Here is a 23,392-nt window from a genome sequence, read left to right as displayed (position 1 = left end):
GACTTCAAACACTTTGTTATAGGAAATATTCAAAATGTCCTCCGTTAGCGAGGATACATGCATCCACCCTCCGTGGCATGGGATCCCTGATGAGCTGATGCAGCCCTGGAGAATGGCGTATTGTATCACAGCCGTCCACAATACGGGCACGAAGAGAGTCTACATTTGGTACTGGGGTTGCGTAGACAAGAGCTTTCAAATGCCCCCATAAATGAAAGTCAATAGGGTTGAGGTAAGGAGAGCGTGGAGGCCACGGAATTCGTCCGCCTCTACCAATCCATCGGTCACCGAATGTGTTGTTGAGAAGCGTACGAACACTTCGACTGAAATGTGCAGGAGCTCCATCGTGCATGAACCTCATGTTGTGTCGTACTTGTAAAGGCACATGTTCTAGCAGCACAGGTAGGGTATCCCGTATGAAATCATGATAACGTGCACCATTGAGCGTAGGTGGAAGAAACTAAAATGAGCTCTAACCTGGAAATTAAGCGTTTCCGGACACATGTCCACATAACATCTTTTCTTTATTTGTGTGTGAGGAATGTTTCCTGACAGTTTGGCCGTACCTTTTTGTAACACCCTGTATGTGACTACTGTCTCTGAAACATGTTGTGAATATAGCAGCAACAAAGTAATAAATGTAGAAGTCTTGCAAGATGCGGCAGTTTTTCACGCGCCTCGGTGCTTATAACGTATCCCCAAAACTGATGTGTCGTACAATGACGATTTTGCTGGTACGTTCGGCAGAATTTGTGGATAGGTCCGCAAAATATGTCACGGTTATGTTAAATAGTAAAAATTGTGAAATTAAAACGTCATGCTTCATGTGGGAGTTTTACTGCATGAACAACTAAAACGTAATACGCTATAAATGCTTTTCCTTTGATCATGTTGTCGGGGTTGTTAGCAAGAAAAAGTTTCGTAAAGGATTGAAATTATAGGTTAAGTTTGTTGCAAGTAACTAAGTGCTCTCATTCTCAAATACTAGATGAGAAACGTTCGGGTATTCGTGCGTCGTTCGCTGCACTTCTTTTTCATCCTCATCCGTTTGATAGGCAGGTGGTTCTTAACCCCACAGCGAATCTTTCCAGGCAGTAAGTGGTGTATGTACGAAGTGTGGTTGAAATTGGCCCACTGGTTTAGGAGAAGGTGTCGTACGTACGTACGTACATACATTTTTATAATATGTATGAATATTATTTCTTTAATGTATCTAACATGTCCGACACTGCCGTACTGAATGTTGTAAGAATGTATAATTATGTATATTAATGTAAATTTATGGAACTTATCATATAAAGCTTTCCAGGACGTCTATGGTTATTTACGCGCAATATAAGCTTTTGCTTCGTACACTTGTCGTAAAACCTAAAAGATGTGCTTTCTGGTATTTGATCTCTTGCGCAAGAGACCATTCGTGATACAAGCGCCTAGTCTCCGCGTAACCTCCGCAATACAACATGCAAAGCATATCCAGCAACTAAAAGTACACATTAAAATCCCACGAAAGCTCAGATTCTTTTACTACAAAGTGAGTACGCGTGGTGAGAACCGGTTTATTGCCGACGCTGATACACGACAGAGCTCCGCCAGATCAGCTAAATCGCATGACGCTAATGTCCCATCAACTTCAAACTATCCTTTTGCAGTATTCATACAGTTCCGTCGGGTTGGGTTGGTATGCTTTCAAATGCCGGACATTTGCCACGCCGGCCATTTGCCACACTTGCCCCTTCGCCAGGTAGCGATCCCTCAGGTAAGGGACGCCCTTCTTCGTACTTCTGTCCGCTTTGAAAGCGCCGTCTCCACATCTTACTCAATACGACCAGTGCGTAAGGGACCTTCTTCTTCGACATCTTGGCGAAATAAAGAGCTTCTTTTCTGAAATCGAAATATTTATAACTTTTGGGAAACGAAAGCTATACCGACGATTATGTCAGTACGTAATTAGTTCTGCCAAGTATAAATATAGGTCCCTCTTTCACGCTTACTGGTCGCGATAGAATCAGTCCATCGGCAGGGGAGCAACAAGAAAGGAACGTTGTAAAGAGAATGCGAATGTAGGCTAATCATTTCTTTTTAATCACTGCATTTGTGCCTACTTTAATTACTACAACTGCATGCTCAAAAGACAATAAGGAAAGAAGAAGTGGGAATGTGAATGTTTGAAAAGAAGAAAATTCGTTATGCCTTGCGGCGAAACATTAGTTAATAAAGTGTAGCGAGACAATGTTCAAAACATGACAAAATACGTTCACTAAATAGAGATAAGAACATCTATGATTGGCATATCATCTAAAGTCGACGTACAATTTTAAAATGTTAGAAATAAGGAAATGAAGTAATACAGAATGCTATGCTTGTAACGTACGTTGTTGTTGTTCTACATTGTTTAGCTCTGGTATTTACAGGGTCACAGAGAAAGCATCCTAGGTTTTGGAGGGAAAAGCCGTAATTGTAATGATCTGCACTACAACAGAAACAAGAAGCACAACTTATGGAAAAATAATGTAATGTGTGTTTCAGTTATCAAGCGTCATTTAAGCAGATAGTTCCTGTGACTTAGTAGGGCAGAGGTTATATTCGACAACCGGAATAAATTAATAACTGGCTCCTATTACCGACCCCCGGTCTCAGATGAAACAGCTGCTGAACAGTTCAAAGAAAACTTGAGTCATCACAAATAGGTACGCTACTCTTATAATTACAGTTGGCCGTGACTCCAATCTACCGTCCGTATGTTGAGAAAATACATTTTCAGACCCTGTTGTAGATAGAAAACAACTTCCGTAATTGTTCTAAATGCTTTTTTTTAAATTATTCTGAACAATTAGTTCACGAGGCCATTCAAATTGTAAATGGTTACGAAAACACACTTGACCTCTTAGCCACAAATAATCCTGAGCATCACGACGGATACAGGTATTAGTGAACACACAGTCGAGTGAGGCTCAATTCCGTAACAAAGAAATTCACCAGAACTAAACGCGAAATATATCTATTTACAAAAGCAGCTAAAAATTCGCTTTACGTCTTTCTAAGAGTCAATCTACAATCCTTCCAAACTGTGTTAGTGAAGACCATATGTGGCTTCAGTTCAAAGAAATAGTATCAACAGCACTCGAGAGATTCATACCAAATAAATTAATAAGAGACGTAACTGATCCCCATGGTACACAAAACACGACAGAAAGCTGCTGCAGGAGCACCGAAAAAGGCACGTATAATTTAGACGAACGCAAAATCTCCAAGATTGGTGAAGTTTTACAGAGGCTCGAAATTTGGTGCGGATTTCAATGCGACATGCATTTAATAGTTTCCACAACGAAAGTCTCTCCAGAAATGTGGCGGAAAATCCAAAGAGATTCTGATCCTATGTTAAATAAACCAGCGGAAAGGCTCAGTAAGTACCTTTACTGCGCGACAGCGATGAGGAGGGGGGGGGGGGGGGGGAGAGAGAGAGAGAGAGAGAGAGAGAGAGAGAGAGAGAGAGAGAGAGAGAGAGAGAGAGACAAGGGACCCAACCCTTCAAAGCAGGTAAAATCGTGGGCAAATGTCCAGCGTGGCAGATGACCGCACACCATGCTTTCTGGGTTGTTTTGAGGCGATGCCCGGCGTGGTTCGACCTTCATACCGCCGGCCTGCTGGGGCCGGTCGTGTCCGCCCGCTGCCGCAGCCGCCTGCGCCCAGACAGTGGAGGCGCTCCAAATGGAAACTTGCGTCGCAGGCGCGGCTGTCCGGCCGAACAAAGACCTCGGCGGCGGTGCGCGAGGAAACCCCTGCCTGCGCTGCCCGGTGGACAAGCCCGCGTCAGCCAGCTAACGCTCACACACACATGGCGAGATACACTCGAGGCTAGATTTTCTTTAACCGACAACCTCCTTCGGGATGTACCACGTGGGTGTCAATATTTTCCCTCTAGTGATACAAAATACAGACGAAAATTTGACTGCAGACGAATAAATTGTTTATGCTAATCGTACGATAAAAATGTTGCTGCTGTGTTGTGCCAGAAGCGAAGATGCTCCTCTAAACTGAATGTATAAGTGAAAACTATTCGCAATTGCTGCGTGTAGACTGAACTGTAGTCGGTATGTCGATTCTAAAGCGACAAACAGTAGTCACGATATGTTGGTGCGCTAGTCACTATTTACCAATACAATGAAGTTAGTCTGTTTTAGAATCTTTGAACATATTCTGAGCTCAAACAAAATGACTCATCTTAACAGAACGAAACAGGTCCAAAGATAATGTAGATTATTTTATTTCCGGCGTAACGAAGATGATAGTTTGGACTAACAACCGCAAACAACAACCGTGCATTCCGACCAGTCAGATGCCAGCAAGCAATGTTAAGTAGTGTGTGTCAACGTCGTTTCACAAATCGCAATGAAGCAACGAAGTGAACACCTTTAAATCAAGTTTCCATTGCATTCTTCAGAATGTGTTGTACAAGAAAAAAATGTGTGCAAAGTTTGTTCCGCACACCTCGACTCCCGAACAAAAACGATGCGTGGACGCCTGACGAACAATTCTTTTTGGACAAAGTCATCACGGGAGTTAATACGAAACTACGACAAAATGCAGAATGGATATTTGATGGTTCGCCGTGGCTGATTAAGGCGCGAATGCTGCACACGCGTTTAACAGCATCCCATAGAAGGGCTTTGTTCCCCCACAGTTCCACATGATTGTATGAACTTTCAGTGCGTTGTATTCAAGTGGAGCGGGGAAAAGAGGGGCGGAGAGGGGGGGGGGGGGGGGAACTAACTAGAGCACCTGAAGCATTAAAACTACGATCTTAATTGACTCTCTGCTTTTCATTAATCCAGCCTCGAAACTTTTTGGACTGTGTAAAGATATGATCATCTCTATTTCAAACAGCACACTGACTGTCTGTAGCATCCATTATTTAGACTCAACTCACACTTCTCTCAAATGACATTTTCTTAAAGAGAAAAAAACGGATGCTGTATTTCTCAACTTTCAAAGAGCATATGACTCAGAAGCAAACAAAATAAACGCTTTTAGGCGAAAGTGCGATCACATGAGGTATCAAACGAAATTTGCAACTGGTTTGGAAATTTCTCGGTATGGCTGTAATCTTGGATGGCGCGGGAAAAAGTTACTTCAGACGTGCCACAGGAAAGTATGTTGGGATTCTTTCTTCATGTTATAAATTAGTGGCCTGGCAGATAGTACTAATAGTAACATCAGACTCTTTGCAGATGACAGTTATCTATAACAAAGAACCTACAGTTATAAAGTCAAATCTTTACAGTATTTCCAGTGGCGTAAATAGTGAAAATTTTCTTTAAATATTCGGAAAAGCAAAATTTTGAACTTTACAAAAGGAAAAAAAAAACGCCCTATCCTATGACTACAATATCAATGAGTCGCAATTGCAATCTGACAGCTCATAAAACCCAGGGTGCAACAACCTACAGGGATACGAAATCGAACGATCGCGTACGCTCAGTTGTAGGTAAAGCAACGGCAAACTTTGATTCATTGGGAAAAGGCAGTCAATCTACGAAGGACACTGTTTACAAAACGCTCATGCAACCCATCCTAAAATAATGTTCTGGTGTACTGAAGTGTACCAGCGGTCTGACAGGAGCTTATACAAAGAAGGGCAGCACGAATAGTTTGTTTGGCCCAACGAAGAGCGTCGCAGAAATGTTAAAAACACTGAACTTGCAGACGCTTTAACACAGTTGCCGTAACCTCAAGCGTACTTTCAAAGTTTCAAGAACGGGCGTTAAGAGAAAAATCCAGTTATACAGTACGTGTCGCACCGTAGGGACTGCGAAGACAAGCGCACAGAGGCCTTTGAACGGTCGTCCTCCCTGCTTTCCTCGCGCTGTTGAAACGGCGGAAAACCATAATACAATGCTCTGCAAAGGACGAGACAAAGTAACATAGCGTATCAACTACTCGGCCGAGAGGATTTCAAGTGCGGGAGCATGTTGCCAGAGGTCTTCCAATCGTACACAGGACGTTGGGAGTCGTATGACGTGAGGTCACAGCGACTGTAGCGCAAACGGCGCTGGTTCAAAATGGCTCTGAGCACTATGGGACTTAATATCTGAGGTCATCAGTCCCCTAGAACTTAGAACAACTTAAACCTAACCAACCCAAGGACATCACACACATCCATCACCGAGGCAGGGTTCGAACCTGCGACCTTAGCAGTCGCGCGGTTCCCGACTGAAGCGCCTAGAACCGCTCGGCTACCGCGGCCGGCACCCAATAGGAGACAGTTGAAGGAACGGGGAGGACAGTGGGTCAATCAGGGAGCAGTGGCTGTGATGCGTGATCATTTACAGCATGGCCCATAGACATCTGGATGACTTCACACGGGGAAGAATCATCGGCATACCGGAAGAAGGACGAAGTGTGACGTGTGTAGCCCATGAGTGCTCACAGCACTGTTCGACGTGTATGGGAAACGTTCCACAACCATAGACACTGCTGCCCGAAGAAAAGGAGGTAGTCGATCTCTGTCAGGTACTGCAACAGATGACCGCTACATTGTGTAACAGGCAAGAACGAACACACGTTAGAGGCGAAAATTGCAATTACATTTAACAGGAATTGGACACGCAGCCTCAAGCTCCACAGTGGCACGGCGATTGCACGGGGATGGTCTCTTTTTCCCGAAGACCAGTACGTTGTATTCCATTGGCAACCGCACGTCGGCGTCACCGTTTGCGAGTGCCAAGAGCATTGGGACTGGATCAACGAGCTGTGCGGTCGCGTGCTCTTCTCGGATGAGAGCAGATTCGGTCAGAGTAACGACTCTGGACGTACCCTCATACGACAAGAGGAGAGAGTACGTGATGAACTTAGGAACATTATTGAACGTGATCGTTATTCAGACTGAAATTTTCGCCCTGCAGCGGGGTGTGCGCTGGTATGAAACTTCCTGGCAGATTAAAACTGTGTGCCGGAGCGAGACTCGAACTCGGGACCTTTGCTTTTCGCGGGAATGCACTCTACCCATTTACCCGCAGAAGGCATAGGTCCCGAGATCGAGTCTCGGTTCGGCACACAGTTTTAATCTTCCAGGGAGTTTAATGATCCTTTTTGGTGGTGTAGTAGTATAGTTTGAAGAGGCGTAAAGTTGCATCGGCTTACTGACCGACAAATCTTTGAACACGACACACTCACGGGTCAACGTTATTGTGGCTCAGTAGTCCTTCCCATGTGCGCCTTTTCAGGGATGCATTCGGTCCTTATTTAATTTTAATGGATGACAATGCGCGACCGCATCGAACAGCGCAGGTGGAGGAGCTTTTTGAATCTACATTTATACTCCGCAAGCCACCCAACGGTGTGTGGCGGAGGCCACTTTACGTGGCACTATCATTACCTCCCTTTCCTGTTCCAGTCGCGTATGGTTCGCGGGAAAAACGACTGCCGGAAAGCCTCCGTGCGCGCTCGAATCTCTCTAATTCCACATTCGTGACCTCCTCGGGAGGTATAAGTAGGAGGAAGCAATATATTCGATACCTCATCCGGAAACGCACCCTCTCGAAAGACCGCGACGCAGAGCGCCTCTCTTGCAGAGTCTGCCACTTGAGTTTGCTAAACATCTCCGTAACGCATTCACGCTTCCAAATAACCCTGTGACGAAACGCTCCGCTCTTCTTTGGATCCTCTCTATCTCCTCTGTCAACCCGATCTGGTACGGGTCCCACACTGATGAGCAATACTCAAGTATAGGTCGAACGTGTGTTTTGCAAGCCACCTCCTTTGTTGATGGACTACATTTTCTAAGGACTCTCCCAATGAATCTCAACCTGGCACCCGCCTTACCAACAATTAATTTTATATGATCATTCCACTTCAAATCGTTCCGCATGCATACTCCCAGATATTTTACAGAAGTAACTGCTACCAGTGTTTGTTCCGCTATCATATAATCATACAATAAAGGATGTTAAGGGTCAGTTGCCACTCCCTGCACCAAGTGCCTATCCGCTACAGATCTTCCTGCATTTCGCTGCAATTTTCTAATGCTGCAACTTCTCTGTATACTACAGCATCATCCGCGAAAAGCCGCATGGAACTTCCGACACTATCTACTAGGTCATTTATATGTATTGTGAAAAGCAATGGTCCCATAACACTCCCCCGTGGCACGCCAGAGGTTACTCTGATGTATGTAGATGTCTCTCCATTGAGAACAACACGCTGTGTTCTGTTTGCTAAAAACTCTTCAATCCAGCCACACAGCTGGTCTGATATTCAGTAGGCTCTTACTTTGTTTATCAGGCGACAGTGCGGAACTGTATCGAACGCCTTCCGGAAGTCAAGGAAAATGGTATCTACCTGGGAGCCTGTATCTAATGTTTTCTGGGTTTCATGCTCAAATAAAGCGAGGTGGGTCTCACACGATCGCTGTTTCCGGAATCCACGTTGATTCCTTCGGAGCAGATTCTGGGTTTCCACAAATGACATGATACGCGAGCAAAAATTATGTTCTAAAATTCTACAACAGAATGTGAGACTATTTGGTGAATGCATTGGCCTGCCCTTTCCTCCGACTTGAATCCCATCGAGGGCATGGATGTGTGTGATTTCCTTAGGTTAGTTAGATTTAATTAGTTCTAAGTTCTAGGCGACTGATGACCTCAGAAGTTAAGTCCCATAGTGCTCAGAGCCATTTTAACCTAATCCCATCGAGCAGGTTGAAGATGCACTGGGGAAGACAAGTATTGCAGCACATCCACATGCAGCATAGAGTTTCCAGCAGTTACCAACCGCACTGGTGGAGGACTGGAAAGCCCTACCACAAGAACGCCTTTACCAATCTTGTGGCCAGCGTGGGAGCACGTCGTAAATCACGCATTTCCGTCCGTCGCGATCACATACCGGTACCCTGTTTACAACCACGTCCCACCTTTTCTCGTGTCCAGGTAACAATCCCGAATCGCGGTGAATTTCGTGAAGCTATAGTCTTTAAATGATAAGTCTCATGTCTGTTCGTCTCATTGTGTGTTTATTTCAGTTGCCTTCTGTACTGCACTACAGCAGCTGCTTCTATGTATGGTGCAAACTTCATCGAGCTATGTTACTTGGCAGTGACACATCAAAGTGTTTGGAAAGTACCCTCTGCCATACGCCCCACGATCTTATGCAGGGAACTTAACGTAGAGGCAGATGTGTTTCTGCTAAACAATTACAAGATTGTTTCTTCCACTTCAACGGTTCTCACACCATGTAGTCAGAGCGAACGTAGATCAATTTTCCAAATTCCCAAGCATGTTTGCACTAATCTGTAATGATGTGTTTCTGTGAGTGATGTTCGAGATGAATGTTCAAGTGTGGGCGAGTTGTAAAACAGAAATTGTTCACTTATTATCACAAATGCTGGTTTGTTGTTTCGTATGTCAAGGGAACTAGAAAATGTTCGAAATGGTAGGTTAAAATGTGAATGCCTTGTGACTAGGGCCTTTCGTCTGGTAGATCGTTCACCGGGTGCAAGTGTTTATTTTTTTTTAATCGAATTTTTGTTCTCTTTCGTTCGTTGCGTCTGCTCGGGGCGAGCGTCGTAAGACACCCGCTTAAGTTCGTTGTTGATCGATTAACTTAGTTTTTTTATTACAGAGGGCAGCTAACCCTCTGACCGAACTCGCTGAGCTACCGTGCCGGCACGATTTGACGCCACTTTCGGCGACTTGCGCGTCGATGGAGATTAAATGGTAAGGACAACACAACACCCAGTCCCTGAGCGGAGAAAATCTTCGACTCGATCGGGAATCGAACCTCGGCCCTTAGGATTGACATTCTGTCGCGCTGACCACTTTTTTTTTTTTCATTTTTGTTCGGTATTGGCGGACGCCACAAGACATCCAGGGCGAGCTGCTCTCTGACCGAACACGCTGAGCTACCGCGCCGGCGTCCACTCAGCTACCGGGGGCGGACATGGTATGTTAAGAGTTTATCGTTATTTCCTTTAGAATGCTACGTGATGTTTGTGCTCGATTTACAGTTCACCAGTAACCGGCATGACAGTGAGACCGTCTGATTCGACAGAATACGTATTTTATCACGTTCTTATTAGGTCGCTTTCTAGTCTATTTGGTACAAACTTTGTTATTTTATTTTAAACTAACTTCCCGATGAGACTTTAAACTTTCTACACAGCCCATAAATATAAGGCAATGCAATATTAAACTCGCTTTCCAGTCTGGTATGTGGCGGAAGGTACTTTGTGTACCACCTCTTCCATTTCTCCCCTGCCCTGTCCCAAGCCGCGAATGGTTGGCGGGAAGAACAATTGCCTGTAAGCCTCCGTGCAAGCTCGAATCTCTCTAAACATCTTGGCGTGGTATTAGGAGGAAGCAATATACTGCTTGTCTCAGAAATTTACCACATGTATCTGTTGCAATTTCATCAAAATGTTTGAACTCTATTGAAAAATTTCACACCCACAAGGCTGAAGAGCAGAAAATAATTATTTAAATAAAAATAAATTTTGAATATATCACACATTTCAATCTGACAAAGGTATAAAATAATCTATCCTAGTCCCATGCAGATAGTACTGAATATGTGTCAATCTCAGTGACGCTTTCGTGCTAATTAACCGACACGGTGACGAAACACGCTCCTGTTCGTTGGACACTGTCTACTTCCTGTATCAGTTCTATCTGGTACGGATGTCAGACCGAGGAGCAACAATATGAATTATCGTTCGACCGAATGTTTCGCAGGGCAACTTCTTCGGAGGTGGACTACACTCCCAAAGGATGCTGCCGTAGAATCTGTCTCTACCTTTTCTACGATTAACTTAAAAAATGTGGTCGTTCCGCTTTCAATCGCTCCGTACGCGTACGCTCAGATATTTAATGTCTGTTCGGCAACAACAAATAACTAACCTTTGCGCCTATTTGTGTGAAATAGTTCTCCCTGCACAATCTGTAATTAAAAATTTATTTATGTAGAGGAAAAACAGCGAAATCCTGCACCAAGGGTCGATCTTATGTATGTCTTCCTCCTTTTCGATTCGATTTTGGCAGCCCTGGGACTTTTCTATATAGATCAGCACTATACATTACATTTCAACATCAAATTAGCAAACTGTCCTAACATCTCTTAACAATGCTCACAGAAGATCAAACAAAACGAAACCTTGAGATGTCGCTGCGATTGCCTGCAAGCACTTCTCCAGCACTGTGAGCAAAGATATAATGTTTATCAGAAGTGCGTGCCTAAATTATGCTCTGCCTCAACCATGAAGCATTGATCTACATCGTGATGTATTGCTCCCAACGAGAGTGCGAACTGAAAACCGAGTGTCACGCCACTGTCCAATGCGTGCAGTATGCTGAAGCGCACACAAGCTATCGATGTAGCCAGAACGACCCCAGCTATATTTGCAACTGCAACGAAATCTTCAAGCGTGCTAAAACTTATCCGCTACAAACTTTAGGCTCAAACAGTCAAAACAGAGCTCGGAAGGAAGTAGTAAATACCATATGATGCAACAACTAATGGCTATTTTCCTCAAACCCCAACCATCAGTTGTTAGTTAAACAAAATTAGTCTTTTTTTATACTACTTTAAGACTAAATGATCGCGCGGTATTTTCATCCAATCTTGAGTTGAGCGTGACGCACTTTATTCAGTAACATGTATACTGCAGTTCTGGAATGATCAAGATCGAAAAATTTTTGCATATGACAAACAATAACGCCTTTAAGACAGAGTACAGATAGAACATCCGACACTAAAATATGTAATTGCGTTCGCTATCTCAACTTTGAAGAACTTAATGAAATGGAGTAAAATGCAAATCACTTGGCGTAACAGCCGGAATAATTGTTTAGACAGCTGTAGGTGTACAGAATGACAAGTCCATCTGACTCGAATTATCGCCTTTAGCCAGAAACATGTAGCATTTGAATTACACTAGATCGCCCTTCTGACCGACAGTTTGTTAGTTAATCAAATATGATAAACATATCGTCGAAAACTGCGAAAAAGTTCTACCCAGTGTTTCCAAACAACTATTTCTGGCCGTGGGAAGTAACTGCACAATTTTTTTTAACTTTCTAGTAATTACAAAGGTTGAGGCAGTGCTTCGATTATGTATTAACCAATCACAAGTTTAATCAATGGCTCCAGGAAATGGTTGAACGTTTTACACACACACACACACACACACACACACACACAGTTTTATTTTCATTTGCGGACCAAACTTTTACTAACACTCAGTCACGTCAATGGCTCATCATGAGAAAAATATGAAAAACTTTAATCTTTTAAACCTGTCTCATTATGACCGAGAACCATTATGTTACTGCACTTTTTGATAACAGTCTGGATTCTGGACTGTTAGTTCTATATGAGTTATCTTTAAGAAGGTAAACTGCTTTCGATATGTAGGCTGTGCTATGCTCAATTACATGTTACTTATAACTAGCTCTGCTGCTTTTATTTGTGTGCGATAGCTGTAGATGCTAAGCCGTTATGCTCTTTCGTTACAACGTACAGAAAGATAGTAATTTTAGATCAAACACCGCAAAGGAAAGGAAAATAGTGAACACTATAACTTAAAATGTGGACACGTGATTTATACATTTAATGTAGTCGACGTACGTTAGTGTTTTGTAAACAAACGCCATATGAATGTTGACATACTGGAACAATACCATCGACCGACAATAAATGATTGTTATTGTTACTAAAAAATATGCTTTTGTTCTTACCGGTTGCCCCAAGTTCCATTCAGCACTTCTACCCGGCTTCCAGCGCATTCTTGGACGCGTCGCGTACCGCGAAGAATCACGGATCACACTCACCGCCTCAACGTACCTTCTCCACTGCTTCCCAGATATAAACTGAGGTGTTCAAAGTGGAGCCGCCGCAAGGGATTACGTACTTGACCGCTCGCGGCAGCACTGCGGCCAGGTAGTTGACGACTCTGCCACCAGGGAGCAGACTAAAACTTTACCTGCCGAAGCGATCCGCACTGTTCTGCGTACAAAAAGGAAATAACGGACGATGCCCGTACGTTACCGGATACAACAGTTTCAGCTAGCGAATGAGTAATTCATCCGCAGTTTAATATGGCCATCTCCTTACACAAAGCTTAGTAGCTACATTAATGCTGGTCATTGAAAGAAGAAACGGCCATGAAGTGATACACAATATAATTCTGAACTAATGAAAGTATACTCCAATTTGAGGGGAAAAGAGGACACTTTCATTCCTCCCAATCTTGCATCTGAAGTACAAAGCTCTTCTAGAAGGGATTTCCTGTGATTTAATCAATATGAATATCAAGAGCTCAGATGGAAACCCAGTTTTAAGCAAAGAAGGGAAAGCAGAAAGGTGGAAGGAGTATATAGAGGGTCTATGCAAGGGCAATGTACTTGAGGGCAATATTATGGAAATGGAAGAGGATGTAGATGAGGATGAAATGGGAGATATGATACTGCGTGAAGAGTTTAACAGAGCACTGAAAGACCTGAGTCGAAACAAGGCCCCGGGAGTAGACAACATTCCATTAGAATTACTGACACCTTTGGGAGAGCCAGTCCTGACAAAACTCAACCATCTGGTGAGCAAAATATATGAGACAGGCGAAATACCCTCAGACTTCAAGAAGAATATAATAATTCCAATCCCAAAGAAAGCAGGTGTTGACAGATGTGAAAATTATCGAACTATCAGTTTAATTAGTCACGGCTGCAAAATACTAACACGAATTCTTTACAGACGAATGGAAACACTGGTAGAAGGCGACATCGGGGAAGATCAGTTTGGATTCCATAGAAATGTTGGAACACGTGAGGCAATACTGACCCTACAACTTATCTTAGGAACTAGATTAAGAAAAGGCAAATATACGTTTCTAGCATTTGTAAACTTAGAGAAAGCTTTTGACAATGTTGACTGGAATACTCTCTTTCAAATTCTGAAGGTGACAGGGGTAAAATACAGAGAGCGAAAAGCTATATAAAATTTGTACAGAAACCAGATGGCAGTTATAAGAGTCGAGGGGCACGAAAGGGAAGCAGTGGTCGGGAAGGGAGTGAGATAGGGTTGTAGCGTATCCCCGATGTTATTCAGTCTGTATATTGAACAAGCAGTAAAGGAAACAAAAGAGAAATTCGGAGTAGATATTAAAATCCATGGAGAAGAAATAAAAACTTTAAGGTTTGCCGATGACATTGTAATTCTGTCAGAGACAGCAAAGGACTTGGAAGAGCAATTTAACGGATTGGACAGTGTCTTGAAAGGAGGATATAAGATGACCACCAACAAAAGCAAAACGACGATAATGGAATGTAGTCGAGTTAACTCGGATGGTGCTGAGGGAATTAGATTAGGAAATGAGACACTTAAAGTAGTAAAGGAGTTTTGCTACTTGGGGAGCAAAATAACTGATGATGGTCGAAGTAGAGAGTATATAAAATGTAGATTGGCAATGGCAAGGAAAGCGTTTCTGAAGAAGAGAAATTTTTTAACATCCAGTATTGATTTAAGTTGTAGGAAGTCGTTTCTGAAAGTATTTGTATGGAGTGTAGCCATGTATGGAAGTGAAACATGGACGATAAATAGTTTGGACAAGAAGAGAATAGAAGCTTTCGAAATGTGGTGCTACAGAAGAGTGCTGAAGATTAGATGGGTAGATCACATAACTAATGATGAAGTATTGAATAGAATAGGGGAGAAGAGGAATTTGTGGCACAACTTGACTAGAAGAAGGGATCGGTTGGTACGACATGTTCTGAGGCATCAAGGGATCACCAATTTAGTATTGGATGGCAGCGTGGAGGGTAAAAATTGTAGAGGGAGACCAAGAGTTGAATACACTAAGCAGATTCAGAAGGATGTAGGTTGCAGTAGGTACTGGGAGATGAAGCAGCTTGCACAGGATAGAGTAGCATGGAGAGCTGCATCAAATCAGTCTCAGGACTGAAGACCACAACAACAACAATCAACACACGCATTTCACCAGTTGTAATTCTACGCGGCTGGTCTCAGTGAGACAACATTATGGGTTTAGGCAGCTGCTATATAATACGTTTGTTTGGCAGTTTTGGCCGGCTCCAAAACGGAGTCACTTAGCAGCGCTACACCATGGTTCGCAAGCAGCGCTTCCGCTGACGTTTTAGCGGCGCTGCTACCGATGGTGAGTGGCGCTGCAGATGCGCTTCGGGGCTCTACTGCGCTGGGACGCCACTGCAGGTCTGCTGGCGGCGCTCAGGCGTGTCAGCACAAGACTCCAGAAGGAAATGCCAGAGGAATGCTTTCATTCTGCTCTTAGTAGAAGAGCTAGTAGCTTTGTGTACAAATTTGAAGTCTTGGGTACATCCCTTCATTACTTTTCGTTGAATAAACAGGTTATTTCACGCGCTGTGTAATGATTTAAGAAATTACAATCCTAAATTTTTCAGTTTCGTGAGAATGTCAGTACAGTTTGACGAATTAGTGAATATCCCCCAAAACTGACTGACGAAAAAGGACACTGAAGTAAAGTAACCTCTGCTAGAAGGAAAGATCTTCATGACCTGTCTAATCGACAGCTAATTATTTGTTGCCTGCAGTTTTAGATGTAACTGCTAAGCATACATTGAAGTGTTTCTTCACTTTTTATTTGGAAATTACGTTATTATAAACTGTAATTCAGTTTAAAAATGTTTTAGACGAAATGTAGGCCACCTGCCTTATTTGTTTACAAATCTTACTTCTTAAAATAATTCTACCGTGCCTGATGTATCGGGCACATTAGCATCACTTGCTGCAGGAAGAGATGTAGCTGCGCTATTTCGGTCTGACCGTATGTTGTGAGGAAAAAATCCATATCCCATATAGTAAAATGTGTTTTGTCTGTGGTGTAAAGTTCTTATGACTAGAGTGGAACACCAGGAACAGTCTCTGAGGAAATTAAGGATCGATAGTTTCTAAAGCCCGTCTCACACCGAGCAAGGTTCGCCGCAAGTTTGTGAGATGGCGTGCATGCCTGCCGGCTTGCAGGGATAGGAGCCGGCTATCTTCCATGCCGAAGCTCTCCCACGGTGCTAGATCTGCAGCTAGTTGTGTTGTGATCGGCTGCATATTGTATCGAACGAAGATGGCTGCTGCAGGTACAGACGTTCAGAGCAAACTGTCGTTATTACCTGTTTTGGTGCTAAACGATGCAGAAATGCATGCTAATGAGAGAAGAAGAAAGAAAGAATGGACGAAAAACTGGATTAAGAGGAGAAACGCTGGAAAAGGTGTGTCCTCGATGCTTCATAAAGAGTTGAGGTTAGTTCTCAAAACACCTACTTTTGTTTGAAAAGTATCACCATTTCATTGCTGTTTGACTTCATAAATATACCAATAATGACTGTTATATACGACTTTATTTTATAGGATAGAAGATCGTACACCCTTTACAAATTTTATGCGAATGGATGTATTGGTATTTGAAGAACTGCTTTGTATGGCTTTGCAAGTAGTAGGTTTCTACACTCAACACAAAATTCATAGTTTTGTACTTACGTCGTTCATCCCAGAGCCACTGCTTTTCGATGATTTTACTTTGGCGTACTCCACTTTAAATTGAGTACGTAAATTGTACATTTTGCTATAGCACTCCTTGCTCGTCGTATATGGTCAAACAAGACACACGGCACTTGCAACTCTTTCGAGTGCTTCTGCACGCAAGTGTTTATTATAATAGTTTGCGCTTTTCACGACGTACAGACACCGTTCTTCCCTATAAGTACATATCAATGCTTCAGTCGCTTCCTTGGACCACTGTGGTGCCATTATTTAATAATTATAACAATTTCCTACCGCACCTCACAAGCGCAGGAAAGCGACTATCGACAAAGGCTTCCCGCCCAAGCTTTCCGCGTCTGATGTCACAAACGAAACGTCTCATGACTTACAAGAAAAATAGCACCGGACCTATCCTGGAAATCTTACAAGGTTCCCAGCAAGGTAGCCGCTAGCAGACGACGGAGCCCACAAGGTAGCCGTCGCGCGAGCCAGCAAGGAAACTTAGCGAATCTTGCTCCGTGTGAGACGGGCTTAAGATCTCCAGCAAGCCAGAGACGAAAAGTCGGTTATTGTGCGTAGTTTGAACGTCACTGTAATGTGGAGGGGCTTATTCCTCCAACTGGGCTTCTTTTATGACGCTCATAATTCCTTACAGTTCTTTTTTTTTTCACATTTTGTAGTGTCCCTAGTTTTAACTGATCTGATATGAACCTCGAAGATGAAAGATTCGGTGTCAAAACTATCCATAGCGCTTACATGGGTGAAAAAAGCTAAGTACGGGTGAGGGGAAGGCAGCACTTGGCAGTTCTGCTGGCGTCCTGGTGCTGGAGGCGCCGTAAGCCGGCGTATGTTCCCCTGGAAGCGCTGTTTCATTGGCAGGCCTGCCCGCAGAACCTCGCGTCGGCCGCTCTGCTGAGAGACCATGGAGGTAAAAATAAGAGGAGTTGTCATGACGTCACAAACTTGAAGCCAACCCAAGTGAAGATCCGCCGTGTTAGCTACCCCAAGACATTCGCTTCTGGTGGTTTGATTCCGTGTAGTTGTGAAGTGTTTTGATAAAAAATACCGGCTTGCGTCGCTTACGTGTGTACTAATCGTTCTGATTGTAGTCTAAAGTTTAAACAAATCACATTTCATTCTACTTACGAATGAAATGTGATTTATATATACTTGAAATTCTGATGCACTGTAAAGTTTTACAGTATGGTTTTATTTCTGTGATTTGACTTTAGATTTACTATCAGTCCAACACGAAGAGCTCTCAGTGTGCTAATTTAAGCGCTATGCTCTTATATATTCTTGAAATTCTGATGCACTGTAAAGTTTTACAGTATGGTTTTATTTCTGTGATTTGACTTTACATTCCCTATCAATCCAACACGAAGAGCTCTCTGGAGGTGAGCAATACACTTGGTTTTCAGTGTTTGGTTATTTCCAAGTAACTGAAAAGTTCTGGCAAGAAATATCCTGGAAATGGGGACTAATGTTTTAAAATGCGATAATTTAATATAAGAGTAATGTAACTACATGTAGTTAGTTAAATCTTCAGTAAAATGTGTGGAACACCTGTTACAGTGGTTAAATTATAAGCACTTAAAGGGTTACATATTTGTCAAAGCAAAGTTCCTATGTCCAGGCTATTTAGATCATTACATTAATCACTGTGTTGTCGTGTTACCCTGTAAATTGCTGTTATTTGCCACACTGAATGTCACTTCGTAGGTACAATTTATGAACAAAGCAGATGTGTTAACTACAAAGGGCCTGACAATCTTAAATTCTGTTCTTTTCCTTCATAATTTAACGAATCTTTCAGTTTGTTGGCATAACAGCTGTCTTGGTCATATCATCCCTCCACACATCTATGGGACACCAAAGGAAATAAGGCAAGTTTCTTGCAAACTTGAACATTTAAAATTTGTATTTGACTTGAAAATGCAACGAATACAAATCGGTGCCTCTAAACTATCAATCATTTCTTTTGGAGTTCTGCTTTATCAATTATCGACACAAACACAATGAAAGTGAATAGAAATGTATTAAGAAAGCACGCTTTTCATAGAATATACTTATCATCTCGGTTATTCGAAGTGTATAAGCAAAAAGGAATTACAGTACTGAGGCCACAAGCGTCAGATTTTCGTGTCGTATTACTGTATCGAGTACGCATTTAAGACCAGAAAAACGTATGAAGTTGCGTTCCTTATGCTGTGTTGTTCACTAACACAGTGTAACATTTACTATATAAAATAAATATCGCGTGCACAAGACAGAAATAACGAACAAGAAGCAATTGTAAACACTCGTATGCTAATGTTTTGGTGGATCCAAGATGGCGGCAGGCCCCGCCCACTGGCTTCAAAACAACTTAACAGCGTAAGTCTGTAGCGTCATCTCCCCTTATTCTACCTCCATGTGAGAGACGCCACACTCAGGAAGATGTCGGGTGCGGCAGGCTCCGTCACGTGCCATGCTTCTGTTTGGCATCTCTGCCAGTGGAGCTGCCGTGGCATCCCAGTGCGGTAGTGGCGCTGCAAGCTCTGCTCATCGTGTGTAAAATACTGTCTATAAGTCGAGGATACTTTATTAAATTTTCAACAAGATTTTTCATAAATTACGATAGAAACTTGCTGCCTTCTACTCGTACATAGCTTCGTAAGGAAATAGGTGAGTATAAGTTTGAAGACACATTTCGTGTTGTTGGACCACATGATGAAATGCCAATAGGTTACTCTCTACCTGAAAACGCTGCTAAATGCGTCCAAACAGTCACGCCCGTTATAGGTGTTCAAAATGGTTCAAATGGCTCTGAGCACTATGAGACTTAACATCTGAGGTCATCAGTCCCCAAGAACTTAGAACTACTTAAACCTAACTACCCTTAGGACATCACACATCCATGCCCGAGGCAGGATTCGAACCTGCGACCGTAGCAGTCGCGCGGTTCCGGACTGAAGCGCCTAGAACCGCTGGGCCACCGCGGCCGGCGTTATAGGTGTTCTACAGCCCTTGGCGAGAATTGAAAAATGGTGCTCCCTCTTTTTTGCTACGATCGGTTTCCCCCGATATCTCTCCTCACTCACCACCACTAACATCCAACGGCACAACAAAGCAGATTTCGTATTACACATTTAATTGTTAAATTACAGTGACCAGAAATCCACATTTTCTGCGGTCAGTCTTCAGTTTTCATACCTTTGTCCTCAATTCCTTTAAAACTGATTGAGGGCAACAAGTGTCCTAAATTTCTTATTTGTTGTCCTGAGTTTTTGAAATTTCCCAGAATCATTGAAATAGCGATTAAATAAATAAACGACGTATTGTTTGCATTTTCTGTTAAGAATTCTACAACTTTTGTTAACCGCTGTGATGGTGCAGTGGTCTAAGTGATTCGTTTCTGGTCATTCTTCCGAGATGGGTCTAGGTTCGAATACTGGATAGGCATTGATGTTCGGTTTGTCTAAGGGTGCTGGTAATTTTCCTTCCCTGGAGGAGGGGAGGCAGAGGAGTTTAATGTTTAACGTCCCGTCGATAACGAGGTCATTAGAGACGGAGCACAAGCCTGGATTAGGAAAGATTGGGGAAGGAAATAGGCCGTGCCCTCTCAAAGAAACCAACCCGGCATTTGCCTGAAACGCTTTACGGAAACCATGGCAAACCTAAATCAGGATGGTCGGACGCGTGTTCCCGTCTGTAAAATGTGGACTGCGCTGTCACAGAACAAAAAGATTCGTTTATATGTTCAAGCTATTACAGCTTTATATAGAGGCACAACTTGTCGAATTAAAGTACGTACGGAAATAACTGGAGAGATCCCAGTGGCCAAACGGTTGCAACACGGATGCGCGGTTGCTCCTAAACTATAGCATTCTGCCTCAAGATAATGGAGACGTTCCTGTCGTAGTATGGGTATGTTTATAGGGTGTCCCCCTCCCTGGCATCAGTGGCCGTAATTTAGGGACGGGCGACTGCTTATAGCCCTTTGAGTTACTCACGGCGTTCGTTAAACCCAAACAAAAAAAAGTTTGTTTCCGTTTCGTTCTCGCTAGCGGCTGCCTTAATTTTGAGGTACGTAGAGGCAAAGTGTTTACTTTCATCAAAAAGTAAAGTCTTACTAAGTAACTGTTCCATGTGATTTTGAAAACAATTCAGTGTTTTCATTTTTCCCTTTTATCACTTTTTCTTGTAATTTGCTTAAGTTTTTCGCTGTTTGATTTGAAATTTATTTTTTCCGCCCTTCGCCGCCCCTAACATTTTGCTACTCTAGGCGACCGCCTAGTCTTGCCTAAGTATAAAACGGCACTGCAAACAGCATTTGCTGATTACTTCATGAATGAAGAGAAATGGAAATGACTTAAATATACAAAACATCTTAAGTCTGGATTAACACGCAGCTGAGATATTCGCATCAAATACAACTTAGCAGGTACTGAATTTGTAAAATACTTAGCTACTACAATATTTCCTGTATTACTGATATTTAATCAAAATAAACATTACTTTTCTTGCCGATTAAGTTTTCTCTGTAGTGGAAATACCAATGAAATCTGTTTAGAATCTCCCTATTTCTTCTTTGTGGCCTCACTGCTGTAAGCATCATGTTTCATATGCCATATGACAGGCCACTTTTCAGTCGCAGTGGCAAAATTTCTGTATTGATGTTTGGCCTTGTGTTCCCGTATCCAGTACTACTGTCTACGTCAACGCAATTCAACCACTCCTGCTTTACAGCAGCTACTGCACTAGGGACGAGAAGGTTATTTTAAACACCTTGGCAAGGGACAAAGCATTAGCATTAGCAGTGCTACACGCACGCATTTGAAGTAGTGGTGTTGCTGTGGCTCAGTCTGAATGCTACCATTACGTTACTTGCATAGTCTTGTTTCTCGACGGTCTAAATAATTCCAGAATACCAGTGAAGTACCCTTGACTCACATTCTAACACATACAATCACGACACTCCTGCTCGTTTCTGTTCACACTCCAACTATGGCGCTCCAAGTGGACAGAAGGCTACAATTCTGAATACCATATTGAACGGGTGTGAATAGTATAGTTTATATTGATTTACAATATTATTTTAACAACAGGGGGTGTATGTAGTGTCATAAATATCAGCACTAACTAAAAAGAGAGAGACAACATTGTCTTTCTTTAATTTCACAAGGAACCTGGGAGGTATGAAACGGTACAAGATTGGATGGTTTATTTACAATCCTCAGTAACCTAAATATATTTCCTGAAGAATGTCTTTCTTTTAAAGGCGCGTGTCCACTAGCAAGTAACTTCCGCAAGTAACTTCTGCAAGTACCTGCTGAGGTGTTTACATAAGTACGAAAACTTGCGCAAGTTGACTTCTGCAAGTCGCTTTGGCAAGTTAATTTCATGAACTTGCTGCAAGAACTTGCGGAAGTGTATCCACTACAGTTTGCGTTGTGAGACACGCAAGTTGTAGATTACAATGTCGTGTGCACAAACCAGAGTAGCCGCCAGTGTTGTATTGTTATTGTTGAAGAAAAAGCGTGATTAAAAACGAAAAGTTAAGAAAAAGAGAAGTGTTTGAGTAAAGAAATGGATAGAGAGGCGCTCATGCTTAAGTTTCCAAGAAACACTACTGAACGAACCCAAATCAGTGGACTTTGCTCAGATTACTAACTTTCTGAGAATGTCTTTCGCAAGTTTTGAACACCTCTTGTCAATTGTGGAATCAAATATTCGGAAACAGGATACAAATATGGGCAAGCTGTATCACCAAGAGATCATCTTTTAATTACTCTTCGATTTTTAGCCACAGGTAAGAGAACAAAACACGTAAATGTCAATTAAACATTTATTGTCAATAGTCGTACAACTATATTTATTTCACTGAATTACTTATTTTTAATTTTTAGGCGATAGCTTTCACTCTTTGATGTACCTTTTCTGAGTACCCTTTTGCACAATCTCTCGAGTTGTTACGGACTGCTGTGTGGCTCTGTATGAATGTTTGAAAAGAGATTATTTGAAGGTTAGAATTTTGATATTTCATAACTCACACAAATAATTCGCTTAGGCAGAAAATTTACGAAACAGTTACCTTGTGGATGATGAACTTGGGCAGTATCAGAAATAATAATTACTTTCTCTGATGGTGTGCAGATGAAACTGCTTTCACCTGTCATCCAAAAATTAGTTATAGTTTCATCTTCCTCAGATACTCCAAATATTGCCTTTATTATTATACTCCTTAATTTTTTTTCGACTTGACATTTGTGTTAATAACCTTAATTCCGATGGCACATAGTCTCCAAACACCTGATGTTCATCAACAGGTTTGTGCGTCGCTTCTATTCCCTTGTTTAGAATAGTGTCTGAATTTTCCTCGGTATTTTTTTCTTTTCAAAATTCTTCTTTCCTGTGCTTTTTCCTGGACTGTATCTGTCTCACACTCATTATCTTCCCTGGCGTTTTCTGATCCCTAAAATAAACATTGTAATGTAATATTTATCCTCAAAGGGATAAATTTCAGATATAATTTTGTTTTCTATAACTTTGGGTACCTTCAACAGAAGAAGAATGGTTACAAATCTCTACTGGTTTTGAGAATAGATGGGATTTTCCAAATTGTATTGGCGCTATGGATTGAAAACATATAGTCATACAGGCTCCCAAGAAAGAAGGCAGTGTGTACTTTAATTGTAAAGGGAACCACAATATTGTGCTATTGGCACTGATTGGACCTGACTACAGAGTTATATACTTCGATGTGGGCAGTAATGGTAGAATGTCTGATGGTGGACTTTTTAATAATTGTACAGGGTGTCCGAAAAGTCTTTCCCTGATTACATAAATTGATAACTCAGGCTAGAAGTAAGATACAAATATGAAACTGGTGTCT

The 23,392-nt window shown here is 42.3% G+C and overlaps 1 protein-coding gene across 2 annotated transcripts in view; it reads right to left on the bottom strand.

The window, feature by feature from the left end:
* Positions 1 to 12,840, bottom strand: part of LOC124613340 (sodium-dependent nutrient amino acid transporter 1-like) — a 267,200-nt gene extending 254,360 nt beyond the window's left edge. For both annotated transcript variants that reach the window (XM_047142036.1, XM_047142035.1), the window contains exon 1: positions 12,726 to 12,840. In XM_047142036.1, coding sequence (XP_046997992.1) covers positions 12,726 to 12,773 — 48 coding nt within the window. In that variant the 5' untranslated portion in view covers positions 12,774 to 12,840. The remainder of the gene's footprint in view (positions 1 to 12,725) is intronic.
* Between the last annotated feature and the right edge of the window lie 10,552 nt (positions 12,841 to 23,392).

This window comes from Schistocerca americana, chromosome 4, assembly GCF_021461395.2.
Source record: "Schistocerca americana isolate TAMUIC-IGC-003095 chromosome 4, iqSchAmer2.1, whole genome shotgun sequence".
NCBI lineage: Eukaryota > Metazoa > Arthropoda > Insecta > Orthoptera > Acrididae > Schistocerca > Schistocerca americana.
The sequence above is the reverse complement of the archived record's forward strand: the minus strand, read 5'-3'. Positions and strand labels throughout refer to the sequence as shown.